Here is an 18982-nt window from a genome sequence, read left to right on the forward strand (position 1 = left end):
AGCCCTTACACAGTCTGGAGGTGTGTTGGGTAATTGTCCTGTTGAAGAACATATGATAGTCCCACTAAGAGCAAACCAGATGGGGTGGCGTATTACTGCAGAATGCTGTGGTAGCCATGCTGGGTAAGTGTGCCTTGAATTCTAAATAAATCACATACAGTGTCACCAGCAAAGGACCCCCACACCATCAGACCTCCTCCTCCATGCTTCACGGTGGGAACCACACTTGCGGAGATCATCCGTTCACCTACTCTGCGTCTCACAAAGACACAGAGGTTGGAACCAAAAATCTCAAATTTGGACTCAGGCCAAAGGACAGATTTCCACCTGTCTAATGTCCATTGCTCGTGTTTCTTGGCCTAAGCAAGTCTCTTCTTCTTATTGGTGTCCTTTAGTAGCGTTTTCTTTTCCAGCAATTCAACCACAAAGGCCTGATTCACGCAGTCTCTGAACAGTTGATGTTGAGATGTGTCTGTTACTTGAACTCTGTGAAGCATTTATTTGGGCTGCAATTTCTGAGGTGCAGATAACGGTAATGAACTTATCCTCTGCAGCAGAGGGATTACACGTGGTCTGTGGTTTGAGGCCGGTTGGACGTACTGCCATATTCTCTAAAACCACATTGGAGAAATGATCATTAAATTCTATTGCAACAGCTCTGGTGGACATTCATGGTCAGCCTGCCAATTGCACGCTCCCTCAAAACTTGAGACATCAGTGACGTTGTGTTGTGTGACAAATTTGCACATTTTAGGGGGCCTTTTATTGTCTCTGCACAAGGTGCATCTGTGTAATGATCATGATGTTTGATCAGCTTCTTGGTATGCCACACCTGTCAGGTGGATGGATTATCTTGGCAAAGGATAAATGCTCATTAACAGGTATGTAAATTTGTGCACAACATTTGAGAAAAAAAGCTTTTTGTGCGTGTGGAACATTTCTGGTATCTTTTATTTCAGGTCATGAAATATGGAACCCTTTACGTGTTGCGTTTATATTTTTGTTCAGTGTATTTAGTTGTGCGAAGATTTCCCGTACTGCACTAGAGGGCACTAAAGGCTCACTTAACATCCTGTCACCGTACTTAACATCCTGTCACCGTACTTAACATCCTGTCACCGTACTTAACATCCTGTCAATGTATTTAACATCCTGTCACCGTACTTAACATCCTGTCACCGTACTTAACATCCTGTCACCGTATTTAACATCCTGTCAATGTATTTAACATCCTGTCACCGTACTTAACATCCTGTCACCGTATTTAACATCCTGTCACCATATTTAACATCCTGTCACCGTACTTAACATCCTGTCACCGTATTTATCATCCTGTCACTGTATTTAACATCCTGTCACCGTACTTAACATCCTGTTACCGTACTTAACATCCTGTCACCGTATTTAACATCCTGTCAATGTATTTAACATCCTGTCACCGTACTTAACATCCTGTCACCGTATTTAACATCCTGTCACCGTATTTAACATCCTGTCAATGTATTTAACATCCTGTCACCGTACTTAACATCCTGTCAATGTATTTAACATCCTGTCACCGTATTGTGCTGATAGTGGATCAATGTTTGTCGACATCATCCATGTCATAATCAATGTTTGTCGACAGCCTTTATTTTTTGGGCCCTCATATAGACTCACGGTAAACACGCGTCTCATATAGACTCACACGTGTGTTTACCGTGGGCTCATATAGACTCACACACGTGTTTACCGTGGGCTCATATAGACTCACACGCGTGTTTACCGTGGGCTCATATAGACTCACACGCGTGTTTACCGTGGGCTCATATAGACTCACACGCGTGTTTACCGTGGGCTCATATAGACTCACACGCGTGTTTACCGTGGGCTCATATAGACTCACACGCGTGTTTACCGTGGGCTCATATAGACTCACACGTGTGTTTACCGTGGGCTCATATAGACTCACGCGTGTTTACCGTGGGCTCATATAGACTCACACGCGTGTTTACCGTGGGCTCATATAGACTCACACGCGTGTTTACCGTGGGCTCATATAGACTCACACGCGTGTTTACCGTGGGCTCATATAGACTCACACGCGTGTTTACAGTGGGCTCATACAGACTCACACGTGTGTTTACCGTGGGCTCATATAGACTCACACGCATGTTTACCGTGGGCTCATACAGACTCACACGTGTGTTTAACGTGGACTCATACAGACTCACACGCGTGTTTACCGTGGGCTCATATAGACTCACACGCGTGTTTACCGTGGGCTCATATAGACTCACACGCGTGTTTACCGTGGGCTCATATAGACTCACACGCGTGTTTACCGTGGGCTCATATAGACTCACACGCGTGTTTACCGTGGGCTCATATAGACTCACACGCGTGTTTACCGTGGGCTCATATAGACTCACACGCGTGTTTACCGTGGGCTCATATAGACTCACACGTGTGTTTACCGTGGGCTCATATAGACTCACACACATGTTTACCGTGGACTCATATAGATTCACGCGCGTGTTTACAATGGGCTCATATAGACTCACACGCGTGTTTACCGTGGGCTCATATAGACTCACACGCGTGTTTACCGTGGGCTCATATAGACTCACACACATGTTTACCGTGGGCTCATATAGATTCACACGCGTGTTTACAATGGGCTCATATAGATTCACACGTGTGTTTACAATGGGCTCATATAGACTCACACGCGTGTTTCCCGTGGGCTCATATAGACTCACACGCGTGTTTACCGTGGGCTCATATAGACTCACACGCGTGTTTACCGTGGGCTCATATAGACTCACACGCGTGTTTACCGTGGGCTCATATAGACTCACACGCGTGTTTACCGTGGGCTCATATAGACTCACACACGTGTTTACCGTGGGCTCATATAGACTCACACGCGTGTTTACCGTGGAAAGTTAATGCATTATAACACAAACCACACGCAGACGAGTCAAAATAAACCGCTCATTTATTTCAAGAGTAGAAATATCATAGAGAAAAATGCAATATCATAATAAATACAAATCTAAAAGATGAGTTGGTTTCCTTTCTGCAACACTGCAGTTTATAACATGTTATAATAAATCAGTTTATAACATGTTATAATAAATCAGTTTATAACATGTTATAATAAATCAGTTTATAACATGTTATAATAAATCAGTTTATAACATGTTATAATAAATCAGTTTATAACATGTTATAATAAATCAGTTTATAACATGTTATAATAAATCAGTTTATAACATGTTATAATAAATCAGTTTATAACATGTTATAATAAATCAGTTTATAACATGTTATAATAAATCAGTTTATAACATGTTATAATAAATCAGTTTATAACATGTTATAATAAATCTGTTTATAACATGTTATAATAAATCAGTTTATAACATGTTATAATAAATCAGTTTATAACATGTTATAATAAATCAGTTTATAACATGTTATAATAAATCAGTTTATAACATGTTATAATAAATCAGTTTATAACATGTTATAATAAATCAGATTAAAACATGGAAATGTTCAAACCATAAAGATGATCAACTCCAGACAATGGTTCTGAACGGCAAAAACAGCAACATACAGAATATAAAAAACAGTTCAACTAGATCCTGATCATCATCCACCCTTTATCAAATGTAAACTGAAAAACACAAACTGTTTCCACAGTGAAGCAGCTACGTCAGCCACTACTCGGAAATCTATTCAAATAACAAACTAAAAACTGAAGTAAAAACACTTGAAATGCAGCTGAGGGAATGACATTGAGATGGTCAAAGTCTAAATATTCCTATGATAATGTAGTTCCCTTTAGGAGGACTGAGAATACAGTTTTTACTCAGATTACCCAGAGATGATAGTGTCTGTCTGCATGCTCTCCTTGGAAGAGTGAGACAGTGTGTGTATGTGTGTGTGTGTGTGTGTGTGTGTGTGTGTGTAGCATTACGTAATAACAGTTGACTGAAAACGGAATGAATAATGCATCTGTAGTGCTTTATCTGTGGGGGCAAAAGAGACTAGTTGATTATCCTAATACCCTTAGTCTATGTTTGTTGAAAGGCAATTGTCACAAGGCAGGAAGTGAGGTCATGGTTTGAGCTAAGTGCCACATGGAGTAGGATGCCACTGATCAATGGTCAGTGTAGCTGGGAGGGTCAACTGATCTGTGACACGCCAGGAGAGAGGAAGTCACAGGACAAAGCACATCTCCCCCAAAATGCCTGGGACATACTTAAGTGTGTCAAAAGAAGCACCGCAAACTACTGGCAAACCCACACCCTGTTCCTGACTCTGTCCCTGACTGACCTGTCCCTGACTCTGCCCTGTCCCTGACTGACGCTGTCCCTGACTGACGCTGTCCCTGACTGACGCTGTCCCTGACTCTGCCCTGTCCCTGACTCTGCCCTGTCCTTGACTCTGCCCTGTCCCTGACTGACGCTGTCCCTGACTCTGTTCCTGACCCTGTCCTGTCCCTGACTCTGTCCTGTCCCTGACTGTCCTGTCCCTGACTGTCCTGTCCCTGACCCTGACTGATGCTGTCCCTGACTGACGCGGTCCCTGACTCTGTTCCTGACCCTGTCCTGTCCCTGATTGATGCTGTCCCTGACTCTGTCCTGTCCCTGACTGACACGGTCCCTGACTCTGTCCTGTCCCTGTCCTGTTCCTGTCCCTGACTCTGTCCTGACTCTCTCCCTGACTCTCTCCCTGACTCTCTCCCTGACCCTCTCCCTGACCCTCTCCCTGACCCTGTCCTGACCTTGTCCCTGACTCTCTCCCTGTCGCTGTCACTGACTCTCTCCCTGACTCTCTCCCTGTCGCTGTCACTGACTCTCTCCCTGACTCTCTCCCTGACTCTCTCCCTGACCCTCTCCCTGACCCTCTCCCTGACCCTCTCCCTGACTCTCTCCCTGACTCTCTCCCTGACTCTCTCCCTGACCCTCTCCCTGACTCTCTCCCTGACCCTTTCCCTGACTCTCTCCCTGTCGCTGTCCGACCCTCCTCTGGTCAAATCTAAGAGTTTCAATATTCACAGCCCTATGTACATATATACAGTCATTTACACTGCTTTGACCACCAGTTCAACTTTAATCAGAAACTAAATGAAGTTAAATGCCATCTATAAGAGCTAAAGAGTACAACATGTAGTTCATGCTGTTTGTATATTATTATGTCTCTCTGTCAATGTTGGAGACTACATTCAACATTATCAAGAAGGCCTAAAACTTACGCTAATCAGCGTTTCAAATATAACAAGTCAAAACAGCTGAAAGTGTTAGAAAAATGATTAAAAGTTCTCTACACTACAAATTGGAGTGGTTTCCTATAATAATAATACTTGTTCTTTTTTGTATGTCTATGTGTCTATGTAGGCCTACCTCTGTGTGTGTGTGTGTGTGTGTGTGTGTGTGTGTGTGTGTGTGTGTGTGTGTGTATTGCACAGGGTCGAGTGCAGACTGTGTTGACCACACGGTTGGGTTAATTCATAGTTTGTTCCTCCTCTCTTCTCCCTGCCTCTAAAGACAATAGGAATAGATACAACTTGTTTGTGTTATAAATACAAGGGTTTCCCTTTGTCTGGAACCCAGGCTAACTTCCCAAATCCCAAATTCTCTGGTCGCCATTTTGGAATCCCATCACATCCATCGATCAGCGAGGTAGAGTTATTTTTACCCAGCATTCCACTCTGCAAATGTTTAGCTGTTAACCTGTAAGAGAGAGAGCAAGTGGAAAGAGAGAGAGAGAGACGGAAAGAGAGAGAGAGAGACAGAGAGGAGAGAGACAGAGAGAGACAGAGAGAGAGAGAGAGACAGAGAGGAGAGAGACAGAGAGAGAGGGAGAGAGAGAGAGGAGAGAGACAGAGAGAGAGAGAGAGAGAGAGAGAGAGACAGAGAAAGAGACAGAGACAGAGAGAGAGAGACAGATAGGAGAGAGACAGAGAGAGAGAGAGCGAGAGAGATTATTAGAATGGTTGATCGTTGACTCACAGGATGTTGCTTCATGGGAATGTGACTTACAGGCAGGACTTGAGGTGGTGTGTGTTCCCAATGTCACCACCAGGGGTCAGTAGCTTCCTCACTAACTGTCAGGGATGGGATGCCAACTGGCAATTTGATGCAAAAATACAATTTAATTTGTTCACTCGTCAGCACTGACAAACCGTAAGTGTGTCGTGATTGTGTGTGTCACGTTTAAACGTGCTGAGCTAGACGTGTGTGTTTTTGTCACTGATGACTAACTAGGGAGTGTGTGTGTGTGTGTGTGTGTGTGGTTGACGGAGTTCTTCCCAGCACCACAATGACAGGCAATGTATTACTATTCCATAATTCAGCGGTCACTAGGAGAATATGATCTCCTCTGTGTGCTGCCAGGGTCTCCTGAGAGAACTCAAGAAGCAGATTGTTCTGTGGACTGGAATGAGGAAGAGAGGAGGTGAAAATAAAACGAGAGGGAGTATCAGCAAGACAGGAAGTAACCATCACCTCCTGTGTACCCCTGGCAGCTGGTGAGGATGATGACGAGGATGACTTGTTCACCCCCAGCAGAGATGAATCCTCCACTGAGTCACTCGACTCTGGGCAGAACGTCATCTCCACGGAACCAGGCCTCTGCTCCTGAATCTGAGCCACCTGAAACCTGTTAATCAAACGGAAGATTGGTGCATGGATATGCGGTGCATGGATATACGGTGCATGGAAATGCGGTGCATGGATATACAGTACATGGATATACGGTGCATGGAAATGCGGTGCATGGATATACAGTACATGGATATGCGGTGCATGGATATACAGTACATGGATATACAGTGCATGGAAATGCGGTGCATGGATATACAGTACATGGATATGCGGTGCATGGATATACGGTGCATGGATATACGGTGCATGGATATGCGGTGCATGGATATACGGTGCATGGAAATGCGGTGCATGGATATACAGTACATGGATATACGGTGCATGGATATGCGGTGCATGGATATACGGTGCATGGATATGCGGTGCATGGATATACAGTACATGGATATACAGTGCATGGATATACGGTGCATGGATATACAGTACATGGATATACGGTGCATGGATATACGGTGCATGGATATACAGTACATGGTTATACGGTGCATGGATATGCGGTGCATGGATATGCGGTGCATGGATATACGGTGCATGGATATGCGGTGCATGGATATACAGTACATGGATATACGGTGCATGGATATACGGTGCATGGATATACGGTGCATGGATATGCGGTGCATGGATATACGGTGCATGGATATGCGGTGCATGGATATACGGTGCATGGATATACGGTGCATGGATATGCGGTGCATGGATATGCGGTGCATGGATATACGGTGCATGGATATGCGGTGCATGGATATACGGTGCATGGATATACGGTGCATGGATATACGGTGCATGGATATACGGTGCATGGATATGCGATGCATGGATATACGGTGCATGGATATGCGGTGCATGGATATGCGGTGCATGGATATACGGTGCATGGATATGCGGTGCATGGATATGCGGTGCATGGATATACGGTGCATGGATATGCGGTGCATGGATATGCGGTGCATGGATATGCGGTGCATGGATATGCGGTGCATGGATATACGGTGCATGGATATGCGGTGCGTGGATATACGGTGCATGGATATGCGGTGCATGGATATGCGGTGCATGGATATACGGTGCATGGATATGCGGTGCGTGGATATACGGTGCATGGATATGCGGTGCATGGATATGCGGTGCATGGATATACGGTGCATGGATATGCGGTGCATGGATATGCGGTGCATGGATATACGGTGCATGGATATGCGGTGCATGGATATACGGTGCATGGATATGCGGTGCATGGATATACGGTGCATGGATATGCGGTGCATGGATATGCGGTGCATGGATATACGGTGCATGGATATACGGTGCATGGATATGCGGTGCATGGATATGCGGTGCATGGATATACGGTGCATGGATATGCGGTGCATGGATATGCGGTGCATGGATATACGGTGCATGGATATACGGTGCATGGATATGCGGTGCATGGATATACGGTGCATGGATATGCGGTGCATGGATATACAGTACATGGATATACGGTGCATGGATATGCGGTGCATGGATATACGGTGCATGGATATGCGGTGCATGGATATACGGTGCATGGATATGCGGTGCATGGATATACGGTGCATGGATATGCGGTGCATGGATATGCGGTGCATGGATATGCCTACGTACAGTTGAAGTCGGAAGTTTACATACACTTAGGTTGGAGTCATTAAAACTAGTTTACATACACTTAGGTTGGAGTCATTAAAACTAGTTTACATACACTTAGGTTGGAGTCATTAAAACTAGTTTACATACACTTAGGTTGTAGTCATTAAAACTAGTTTACATACACTTAGGTTGGAGTCATTAAACCTAGTTTACATACACTTAGGTTGGAGTCATTAAAACTAGTTTACATACACTTAGGTTGGAGTCATTAAAACTAGTTTACATACACTTAGGTTGGAGTCATTAAACCTAGTTTACATACACTTAGGTTGGAGTCATTAAAACTAGTTTACATACACTTAGGTTGGAGTCATTAAAACTAGTTTACATACACTTAGGTTGGAGTCATTAAAACTAGTTTACATACACTTAGGTTGGAGTCATTAAAAAAATTTATGTTCAACCGCTCCACAAATTTCTTGTTAACAAACTATAGTTTTGGCAAGTCGGTTAGGACATCTACTTTGTGCATGACACAAGTCATTTTTCCAACAATTGTTTACAGACAGATTATTTCACTGTATCACAATTCCAGTGGGTCAGAAGTTTACAAACACTAAGTTGACTGTGCCTTTAATTAAACAGCTTGGAAAATTACAGAAAATTATGTCATGACTTTAGAAGTGTCTGATAGGCTAATTGACATGATTCGAGTCAATTGGAGGTGTACCTGTGGATGTATTTCAAGGCCTACCTTCAAACTCAGTGCCTCAGAGCCTCTTTGCTTGACATCATGGGAAAATCAAAAGAACTCAGCCAAATTGTAGACCTCCACAAGTCTGGTTCATCCCTGGGAGCATTTTCCAAACGCCTGAATGTACCACGTTCATCTCTACAAACAATAGCACGTAAGTATAAACACCATGGGATCACGCAGCCGTCATACCACTCAGGAAGGAGACGCGTTCTGTCTCCTAGAGATGAACGTACTTTGGTTTGAAAAGTGCAAATCAATCCCAGAACAACAGCAAAGGACCTTGTGAAGATGCTGGAGGAAACAGGTACAAAATTATCTACAGTGAGGCAAAAAAAGTATTTAGTCAGCCACCAATTGTGCAAGTTCTCCCACTTAAAAAGATGAGAGGCCTGTAATTTTCATCATAGGTACACTTCAACTATGACAGACAAAATGAGAAAATAAATCCAGAAAATCACATTGTAGGATTTTTAATGAATTTATTTGCAAATTATGGTGGAAAATAAGTATTTGGTCAATAACAAAAGTTTATCTCAATACTTTGTTATATACCCTTTGTTGGCAATGACAGAGGTCAAACGTTTTCTGTAAGTCTTCACAAGGTTTTCACACACTGTTGCTGGCAGATCTCCTCTAGAGCAGTGATGTTTTGGGGCTGTTGCTGGGCAACACGGACTTTCAACTCCCTCCAAAGGTTTTCTATGGGGTTCTTCAATGCCCTTGCTGATGGAAGGAATGATGGAATCTCACGATACATGGCCCCATTCATCCTTTACTTTACACAGATCAGTCGTCCTGGTCCCTTTGCAGAAAAACAGCCCTGAAGCATGATGTTTCCACCCCCATGCTTCACAGTAGGTATGGTGTTCTTTGGATGCAACTCAGCATTCTTTGTCCTCCAAACACGACGAGTTTTTACCAAAAGTTCTATTTTGGTTTCATCTGACCATATGACATTCTCCCAATCTTCTTCTATGATCATCGAAATGCTCTCTAGCAAACTTCAGACGGGCCTGGACATGTACTGGCTTAAGCAGGGGGACACGTCTGGCACTGCAGGATTTGAGTCCCTGGCGGCGTAGTGTGTTACTGATGGTAGGCTTTGTTACTTTGGTCCCAGCTCGCTGCAGGTCATTCACTAGGTCCCTCCGTGTGGTTCTGGGATTCTTGCTCACCGTTCACTTGTGATCATTTTGACCCCACGGGGTGAGATCTTGCGTGGAGCCCCAGATCGAGGGAGATTATCAGTGGTCTTGTATGTCTTCCATTTCCTAATAATTGCTCCCACAGTTGATTTCTTCAAACCAAGCTGCTTACCTATTGCAGATTCAGTCTTCCCAGCCTGGTGCAGGTCTACAATTTTGTTTCTGGTGTCCTTTGACAGCTCTTTGGTCTTGGCCATAGTGGAGTTTGGAGTGTGACTGTTTGAGGTTGTGTACAGTTGTCTTTTATACTGACAACAAGTTCAAACAGGTGCCATTAATACAGGTAATGAGTGGAGGACAGAGGAGCCTCTTAAAGAAGAAGTTACAGGTCTGTGAGAGCCAGAAATCTTGCTTGTTTGTAGGTGACCAAATACTTATTTTCCACCATAATTTGAAAATCAATTCATTAAAAATCCTACAATGTGATTTTCTGGATTTTTTTTTTCTCATTTTGTCTGTCATAATTGAAGTGTATCTATGATGAAAATTACAGGCCTCTCTCATCTTTTTAAGTGGGAGAACTTGCACAATTGGTGGCTGACTAAATACTTTTTTGCCCCGCTGTATATCCACAGTAAAACGGGTCCTATATCGACATAACCTGAAAGGCCGCTCAGCAAGGAAGAAGCCACTGCTCCAAAACCGCCATAAATAAGCCAGACTACGGTTTTCAACTGCACATGGGGACAAAGATCGTGCGTTTTAGAGAAATGTCCTCTGGTCTGATGAAACAAAAATAGAACTGTTTGGCCATAACAACCATCGTTATGTTTGGAGGAAAAAGGGGGACGCTTGCAAGCCGAAGAACACCATCCCAACCGTGAAGCACGGGGGTGGCAGCATCATGTTGTGTGGGTGCTTTGCTGCAGGAGAGACTGGTGCACTTCACAAAATAGTTGGCGTCATGAGGCAGGAAAATTCTGTGAATATATTGAAGCATCATCTCAAGACAGTCAGTAAGTTAAAGCTTGGTCGCATATGGGTCTTCCAAATGGACAATGACCCCAAGCATACTTCCAAAGTTATGGCAAAATGGCTTAAGGACAACAAAGTCAAGGTATTGGCGTGGCCATCACACAGCCCTGACCTCAATCCTATAGAAACTGTGTGGGCAGAACTGAAAAAGCGTTTGCGAGCAAGGAGGCCCACAAACCTGACTCAGTTACACCAGCTCTGTCAGGAGGAATGGGCCAAAATTCACCCAACTTATTGTGGGAAGCTTGTGGAGGGCTACCCAAAACATTTGAACCAAGTTAAACAATTTAAAGGCAACGCTACCAAATACTAACTGAGTGTATGTAAACTTCTGTCCCACTGGGAATGTGATGAAATAAATAAAAGCTGAAATATATAATTCTCTCTACTATTATTCTGACATTTCACATTCTTTAAATGAAGTGGTGATCTTAACTGACCTAAGAAATTGAATTTTTACTAGGATTAAATGTCAGGAATTGTGAAAAACTGGGTTTAAATGTATTTGGCTAAGGTGTATGTAAACTTCCGACTTCAACTGTATGTACACAATGCTCACACTTAGCAACAGTATATGTGTGTGGGTGTGTGTGTTTCCATCCTCACCTCCCAACAGACCGGGTCACCTCCCCAGGAATCCTCCACTTCCCTTCAGGGAGTAACCCTGACCCAGCCCTGGGCGTCTGGGAGATCTTAGTGGTGGAGTGGTGTGTGTCCACGGGGGGTAGGAGAGGGGTCTTCTGGAGGGTCTGGAGGTCCAGAGGGTGTTTGAGGGGGGTCAGGAGGAACTTTGGGGGTTTGAGGGGGCCGAGGGGGGGCAGGAGGATGGGGGGCCATTTCTTCTGGGCACAGCGGGAGCAGCAGTAGCCGTGTCGGGGGCCAGACAGGCCAGACAGACCAGAGATGGTGTGGAGGTGAGACTGGTGAGGACAAAGTCTGGGTAAGGAGAGGAAATGAGTCAACGGAGACAGCACCGGGAACCTGGAGTTGGGAGAGAGAGAACATGTATGAGCAGGTATGCAGGCACACACACACAAAAGCAGGTATGCACAGACGGGGAAATGATCATAGTGCTTCACACATGCAAAACACCCACTTTTACATGGTTTTGGCGTGTGTGTGTATGTGTGTGTAATAGGGTAGGGACAGACAGCAATACCCCACATCTGGTTTCTGACCAACTACATCGCCCTCTTCAGAAACCAACCCCACTAGCCTAATTAAACCCTTGGCCTACTGAAACCCTTGGCCTACTGAAGCCCCTGGTCTACTGAAGCCCCTGGCCTACTGAATCCCCTGGTCTACTGAAGCCCGTGGTCTACTGAAGCCCCTAGCCTACTGAAGCCCCTAGCCTACTCAATCCCCTGGCCTACTGAAGCCCCTGGCCTACTGAAGCCCCTAGCCTACTGAAGCCCCTGGCCTACTGAAGCCCCTGGCCTACTGAAGCCCCTGGCCTACTGGAACCCCTGGCCTACTGAAGCCCCTGTTCTACTGAATCCCCTGGTCTACTGAAGCCCCTGGCCTACTGAAACCCCTGGCCTACTGAAGCCCCTGTTCTACTGAATCCCCTGGTCTACTGAAGCCCCTGTTCTACTGAATCCCCTGGTCTACTGAAGCCCCTGGCCTACTGAAGCCCCTGGCCTACTGAAGCCCCTGTTCTACTGAAGCCCCTGGTCTACCAGTGAAACGCCTGGCAACGGGCAGAGCCTCCCTTTATTAAAATGCACAGTGTCCAAGCGGCTCTGCCATCCCAGCCTTTATGAAACCACTCAGTGCAGAGCCGCCTATTGTTCCATTGTGTGGGAGGGTCCTGTGATGCTTCTCTGACCCCAACAACCCCCACTAACCTCTGGTTACCCCTGGACCACAGAAAAGGTATGTGTGTTTGTGTGCATGTGTGCATAATGCTTGTGTGTGTGAGCATGTAGAGCGTTCCAGAACGCAAGCTGACAGGCAATGTCCCAAACTCACAGGAGAGAACAGCAGAACATTTCAGAACATCTGAAGGGCTTTTCCATTAAGATTCACATTATATCCTTTTGCTGTTATCTGTGTTCTATTCCCTGTCCTATAACCTGTGTTCTATACCCTGTCCTGTAACCTGTGTTCTCTATACCCTGTCCTGTAACCTGTGTTCTATACCCTGTCCTGTAACCTGTGTTCTCTACCCTGTCCTATAACCTGTGTTCTATACCCTGTCCTGTAACCTGTGTTCTCTATACCCTGTCCTGTAACCTGTGTTCTATACCCTGTCCTGTAACCTGTGTTCTCTACCCTGTCCTATAACCTGTGTTCTATACCCTGTCCTGTAACATGTGTTCTATACCCTGTCCTGTAACCTGTGTTCTATACCCTGTCCTATACCCTGTCCTATACCCTGTGTTCTATACCCTGTCCTGTAACCTGTGTTCTATACCCTGTCCTGTAACCTGTGTTCTATACCCTGTCCTGTAACCTGTGTTCTCTATACCATGTCCTGTAACCTGTGTTCTCTGTAACCTGTCCTGTAACCTGTGTTCTATACCCTGTCCTGTAACCTGTGTTCTATACCCTGTCCTGTAACCTGTGTTCTATACCCTGTCCTGTAACCTGTGTTCTCTATACCCTGTCCTGTAACCTGTGTTCTCTATACCCTGTCCTGTAACCTGTGTTCTCTATACCCTGTCCTGTAACCTGTGTTCTCTATACCCTGTCCTGTAACCTGTGTTCTCTATACCCTGTCCTGTAACCTGTGTTTTACACCCTGTCCTGTAACCTGTGTTTTACACCCTGTCCTGTAACCTGTGTTCTCTATACCCTGTCCTGTAACCTGTGTTTTACACCCTGTCCTGTAACCTGTGTTTTACAGCACAGGGTATAGAGAACCGGTCGGTCAGTCAGTGTGTGTGAAGACACAGGAGTTGAAGGCCGACCGCGCTACTGTAGGCATTGTTAGCAGAAAACAGGTTCCACCATTTTAGTGAATGGAAAAAAGAAAACTGTGTGGTCAGTCTTCGTAGAAATAAAAACATGTTTTGACGACAATCATTCCACGGAGGACCGAGTGTCTTCACTCCTCCCTTGCACTTGATTGATGAATTAAGGTCATTGATTAGAAAGGCTCTTTCCACAACTGGTTGTCTAGGTCTTAATTTAAAGTTAAAAACTAAAACCAGCAGACACTAGGCCCTCCATGGAAGGAGTTTGACAGCCCTGATTAATTGTTGCTTGCAGTACCCCGGTTGGCCTTGAACTCGAGTTACTCAATGAGAGGCGGCAGCACTGACATAGGCTGCAACATCACTTCCTGGAGTAGCTCAAACTGTCACGTCTTCATGAGACACCATCTTAACGGACTTCTGTTGGCTTAGATGTGCTATTGAGTCTTCACATAGGAATAGGGTCTCAAAGGGAGGGTATATTACTGGAAACTTTCTAAGTTTACCAGTAAGCTACCAGAATGTTTGTATCTTTCAATATTTTTTTTGTCATTTATCACAAAACATCTAGTGGCCCTTTTGAGTACTTCAGATTATCTCAGGTGTCTAATTATCTCTGGTCCCCTGTGAGGCCTTACCACATGTAAACTATATGAAATAATTAAGCAAGATGATTTTAAAAGAGAAAAATAGAATGACAAAGCTGTAAAACATTAAACTAAATATAAACTGTCAACTTAGTGAATACTAAGTGTTTTAATATGACGGTTTCAGCATGAAATGTCAAAATATATTTGTTGTCAATGTTCTGGTGTCAAGCTGGTGGTAATTGATTACTTGATTAGGCTATTTTCTCATGAACCATTATGGTCCATTTTACTGGAAAGTCATGGATAATATGGAAACAGATATAATACATGAAAACTATGTATGAATACATTTTGTTGTGTTAGAGCCTGAATAAATATGTTTTTTCACTGGCTTAGCCACAATGTCAAAGTGGATTTTTTTATTTTTAAATGTGTATGTTGCATGAACTCAATGACTACGTTATTTACAATTACATGTAATGTCCCTCGGTTCGAGCCGTGAATTTCAAACACAGATTCAACCACAAAGACCAATTCCTGGCAAGGAAGGGCACCTATTGGTAGATGGGTAAAAATAAAATAAAAAATACATTGAATATCCCTTTGAGCATGGTGAAGTTACTAATTACACTTTGGATGGTGTATCAATACACCCAGTCACTACAAAGATACAGACGTCCTTCCTAACTCAGTTGCCGGAGAGGAAGGAAACCACTCAGGGATTTCATGAGGCCAATGGTGACTTTAAAACAGTTACAGAGTTGAATGGCTGTGATCTGAGGATGGATCAGCAACATTGTAGTTACTCCACAATACTAACCTAGTTGACAGAGTGACAAGGAAGCCTGTACATAAGAAATTCAAAAACATGCATCCTGTTTGCAACAAGGCACTAAAGTAATACTGCAAATGTGCTATGTTTGGGGCAAATCCAATACAACACATTACTGAGTACCACTCCATATTTTCAAGCATAGTGGTGACTGCATCGTGCTATGGATATGCTTGTAATTGTTAAGAACTGGCAAGTTTTTCAGGACAAAAAAGAAAGGAAAGGAGCTAAGCACAGGCAGAATCCTAAAGGAAAACTTGGTTCATTCTGATTTCCACCAGACAATGGGAGATTAATTTCCCTTTCAGCCGGACAATAACCTAAAACACGAGGCCAAATCTACACTGGAGTTGCTTACCAAGAAGACAGTAAATGTTCCTGAGTGGCCGAGTCACAGTTTTGTCTTAAATATGCTTGATAAACTATGTCAACACCTGAACATCACTGTCTAACAATGACCAACAGACATTTTGACAGAACTTGACATATTTAGAAAATAAAAATTGCCTAATGTTGCACAATCCAGGCGTGGAAATCTCTTAGAGACTTATCCAGAAAGACTCACAGTTGTATTTACTGCCAAAGGTGCTTCTACAAAGTATTGACTCAGGGGTGTGAATACTTATGTTAATGAGATACGTCTGTATTTAATTGTCAATAAATTTGCTAAAAATCTAAAAACATATTTTCACTTAGTCATTATTGTGTATTATGTGTAGATGGGTGAGCAATAAATACATGTCATCCATTTTGAATTCAGGCTGTAACACAACATAGAATAAGTCCAAGGGTATGAATACTTTGTGAAGGAACTGAGTACAGGCATTGCTCTCGCCCAGTAGGACTAAGCAGAACACTGTTAAAGGTAGTATATGTCTGTCTATGCATGTATCATATATAGGGTTCTCACTTGATTGAGGAGGCTTTGCTGATGGCCATCTGTTTACTCTCGTACTCCAGTAGCAGCTCCTCCAGGGCAGCAGCATTCTCTACAACACATACAGCACTTCAGCAAATACTGCCTAGAATTACTACATACATAACTGTAGGAGTGATTGCAGCACTCCCACCCACCCACCCACACCCACACACCCACCCACACACACAGAGAGATTCTTTAGGGAAGATATTATTGACAGTGGATGAAATCAGATCAGTGTGATGACCGCGCTCAAACCCAATTGGCTATTATCTCGTATTGATGAAGTTAGTGGTTTCAAACCCCACAAACCTATTAGCAGAGACGTCTCTCTGACTAGGCAATATGCCTAAACCTGGCCTTGTAATGGGCATAGGAGAGCCCACACCCATAATTTTCACTTTCAGATCACCAACACAGAAGGGGTAAAAGCTAGGGGTTGCTTTACGCTCAGGCCTATGACATAAGCAGAAGCAGTGACATCATCATAAACAGGGACGTCATCATAAATGAACTAGTACCTTTCTTTTCTGTGATGAGGCGCACTAGAACACTGATGGTGTCTTCATTAGGATCGTCTACGATGTAGGGACAAGCGTTACCTACAGAGAGAGAGGGAGCGAGAGAGAGAGGGGGGGCACAGAGGGAGTGAGGGAGAAAGAGAGAAAGAAAGAGAGACGGAGGGAGAGAAATATTCAACATTACTACCCAGAGAAAAAGACAGGCCATTTTTAAGTAACCGACCGGAGAACCAGACAGGGACTGAACTGGGATTAAGTTTAGAAATAAGGAAACATTCCTCAGGGATTTGAACCAAAATGACTTTTCAACTCATTAAAGAGGAGGCAAAGGAAATCATGAAGACGGTCTTTGTCTATTTGAATAGGTGTGATGTATGTGTTTGAGTGACACTTCAGTGTGATGTATGTGTTTGAGTGACACTTCAGTGTGATGTATGTGTTTGAGTGACACTTCAGTGTGATGTATGTGTTTGAGTGACACTTCAGTGTGATGTATGTGTTTGAGTGACACTTCAGTGTGATGTATGTGTTTGAGTGACACTTCAGTGTGATGTATGTGTTTGAGTGACACTTCAGTGTGATGTATGTGAAAAAACTGTAGGTCTGTTGCACACCAACAGAGATGAGTAAACTTGCCAAATCTCCCGTTCTGTTCGGGAGTCCTGAAATTCTCTCTCTCTCTCTAATTTAATTTCAATTTAAGGGCTAAATTGGCATGGGAAACACATGTTAATATTGCCAAAGCAATAAACAAAAGTGAAATAAACAATAACAGTAAACATTACACTCACAGAAGTTCCAAAAGAATAAAGACATTTCAAATGTCATATTATGTATTTTTACACTGTTGTAACGATGTGCAAATGGTTAAAGAACAAAAGGGAAAATGAATAAACATAATTATGGGTTGTACCTACAACAGTGTTTGCTCTTCACTGGTTGCCCTTTTCTTGTGGCAACAGGTCACAAATATTGCTGCTATGACATCACACTGTGGTATTTCACCCAGTAGATATGGGAGTTGATCAAAATTGGGTTTGTTTTCAAATTCTTTGTGGATCTGTGTAATCTGAGGGAAATATGTGTCTCTAATATGGTCATACATTGGGCAGGAGGTTAGGAAGTGCAGCTCAGTTTCCAACTCATTTTGTGGGCAGTGAGCACATAGCCTGTCTTCTCTTGAGAGCCAGGTCTGCCAACGGCGTCCTTTCTCAATAGCAAGGCTATGCTCACTAAGCTTCCTTCGGTTTGGGTCAGTCACAGTGGTCAGGTATTCTGTCACTGTGTACTCTCTGTTTAGGGCCAAATAGCATTCCAGTTTTGCACTGTTTTTTTGTTAATTCTTTCCAATGTGTCAAGTAATAATCTTTTTGTTTTCTCATGATTTGATTGGGTCTAGTTGTGTTGCTGTCCTGGGGCTCTGTGGGGTGTGTTTGTGTCCCAGGACCAGCTTGCTTAGAGGACTCTTCTCCAGGTTCATCTCTCTGTTATGGAATGTTTCGGAATCACTTCCTTTTAGGTGGTTGTAGAATTTAACGTCTATTTTCTGGATTTTGATCATTAGCAGGTATCGGCCTAATTCTGCTCTGCATGCATTATTTGGTGTTTTACGTTGTACACAGACAATAGGATTTTGCAGAATCCTGCATGCAGAGTTTCAATCTGGTGTTTGTCCCATTTTGTGAATTTTCTCTCTCTCTCACACACACTCTTTCTGATCTCTCTCACTCTTTCTGATCTCTCTCGCTATCTGTCTCGCTCTGTATTCAGCCTCTCTGATAAAGGTATGTATGTATGAGAGCAACCAACAGAGAATAGATGTCTCTGTAGCAACCGGCGCCAACCCATAGCACCAGAGGTGATCAGATGGGGGCACTAGAATAGCTCACTCCGCTACACGCTCCATTCAACACTCGGTGTTTGCTAGAGTGTGTGTGTTGGTCTCCATGGACAACAATATCTCAGCAGCAGCCTGAGTTGACCTATCTCTGTGTG

The 18982-nt window shown here is 43.7% G+C and overlaps 1 protein-coding gene across 2 annotated transcripts in view; it reads right to left on the bottom strand.

The window, feature by feature from the left end:
* Positions 1-2962: 2962 nt before the first annotated feature.
* Positions 2963-18982, bottom strand: part of LOC110508013 (tumor necrosis factor receptor superfamily member 19L) — a 68238-nt gene continuing 52218 nt past the window's right edge. For both annotated transcript variants that reach the window (XM_090223986.1, XM_090223987.1), the window contains 5 exons: positions 16988-17068; positions 16458-16536; positions 11814-12188; positions 6501-6654; positions 2963-5726 (listed from right to left, as the gene is read on the bottom strand). In XM_090223986.1, the coding sequence (XP_090080112.1) occupies positions 5715-5726; positions 6501-6654; positions 11814-12188; positions 16458-16536; positions 16988-17068 (701 nt within the window). In that variant the 3' untranslated portion in view covers positions 2963-5714. The remainder of the gene's footprint in view (positions 5727-6500; positions 6655-11813; positions 12189-16457; positions 16537-16987; positions 17069-18982) is intronic.

This window comes from Oncorhynchus mykiss, chromosome 27, assembly GCF_057628025.1.
Source record: "Oncorhynchus mykiss isolate SJ-2025 chromosome 27, ASM5762802v1, whole genome shotgun sequence".
Lineage (NCBI taxonomy): Eukaryota > Metazoa > Chordata > Actinopteri > Salmoniformes > Salmonidae > Oncorhynchus > Oncorhynchus mykiss.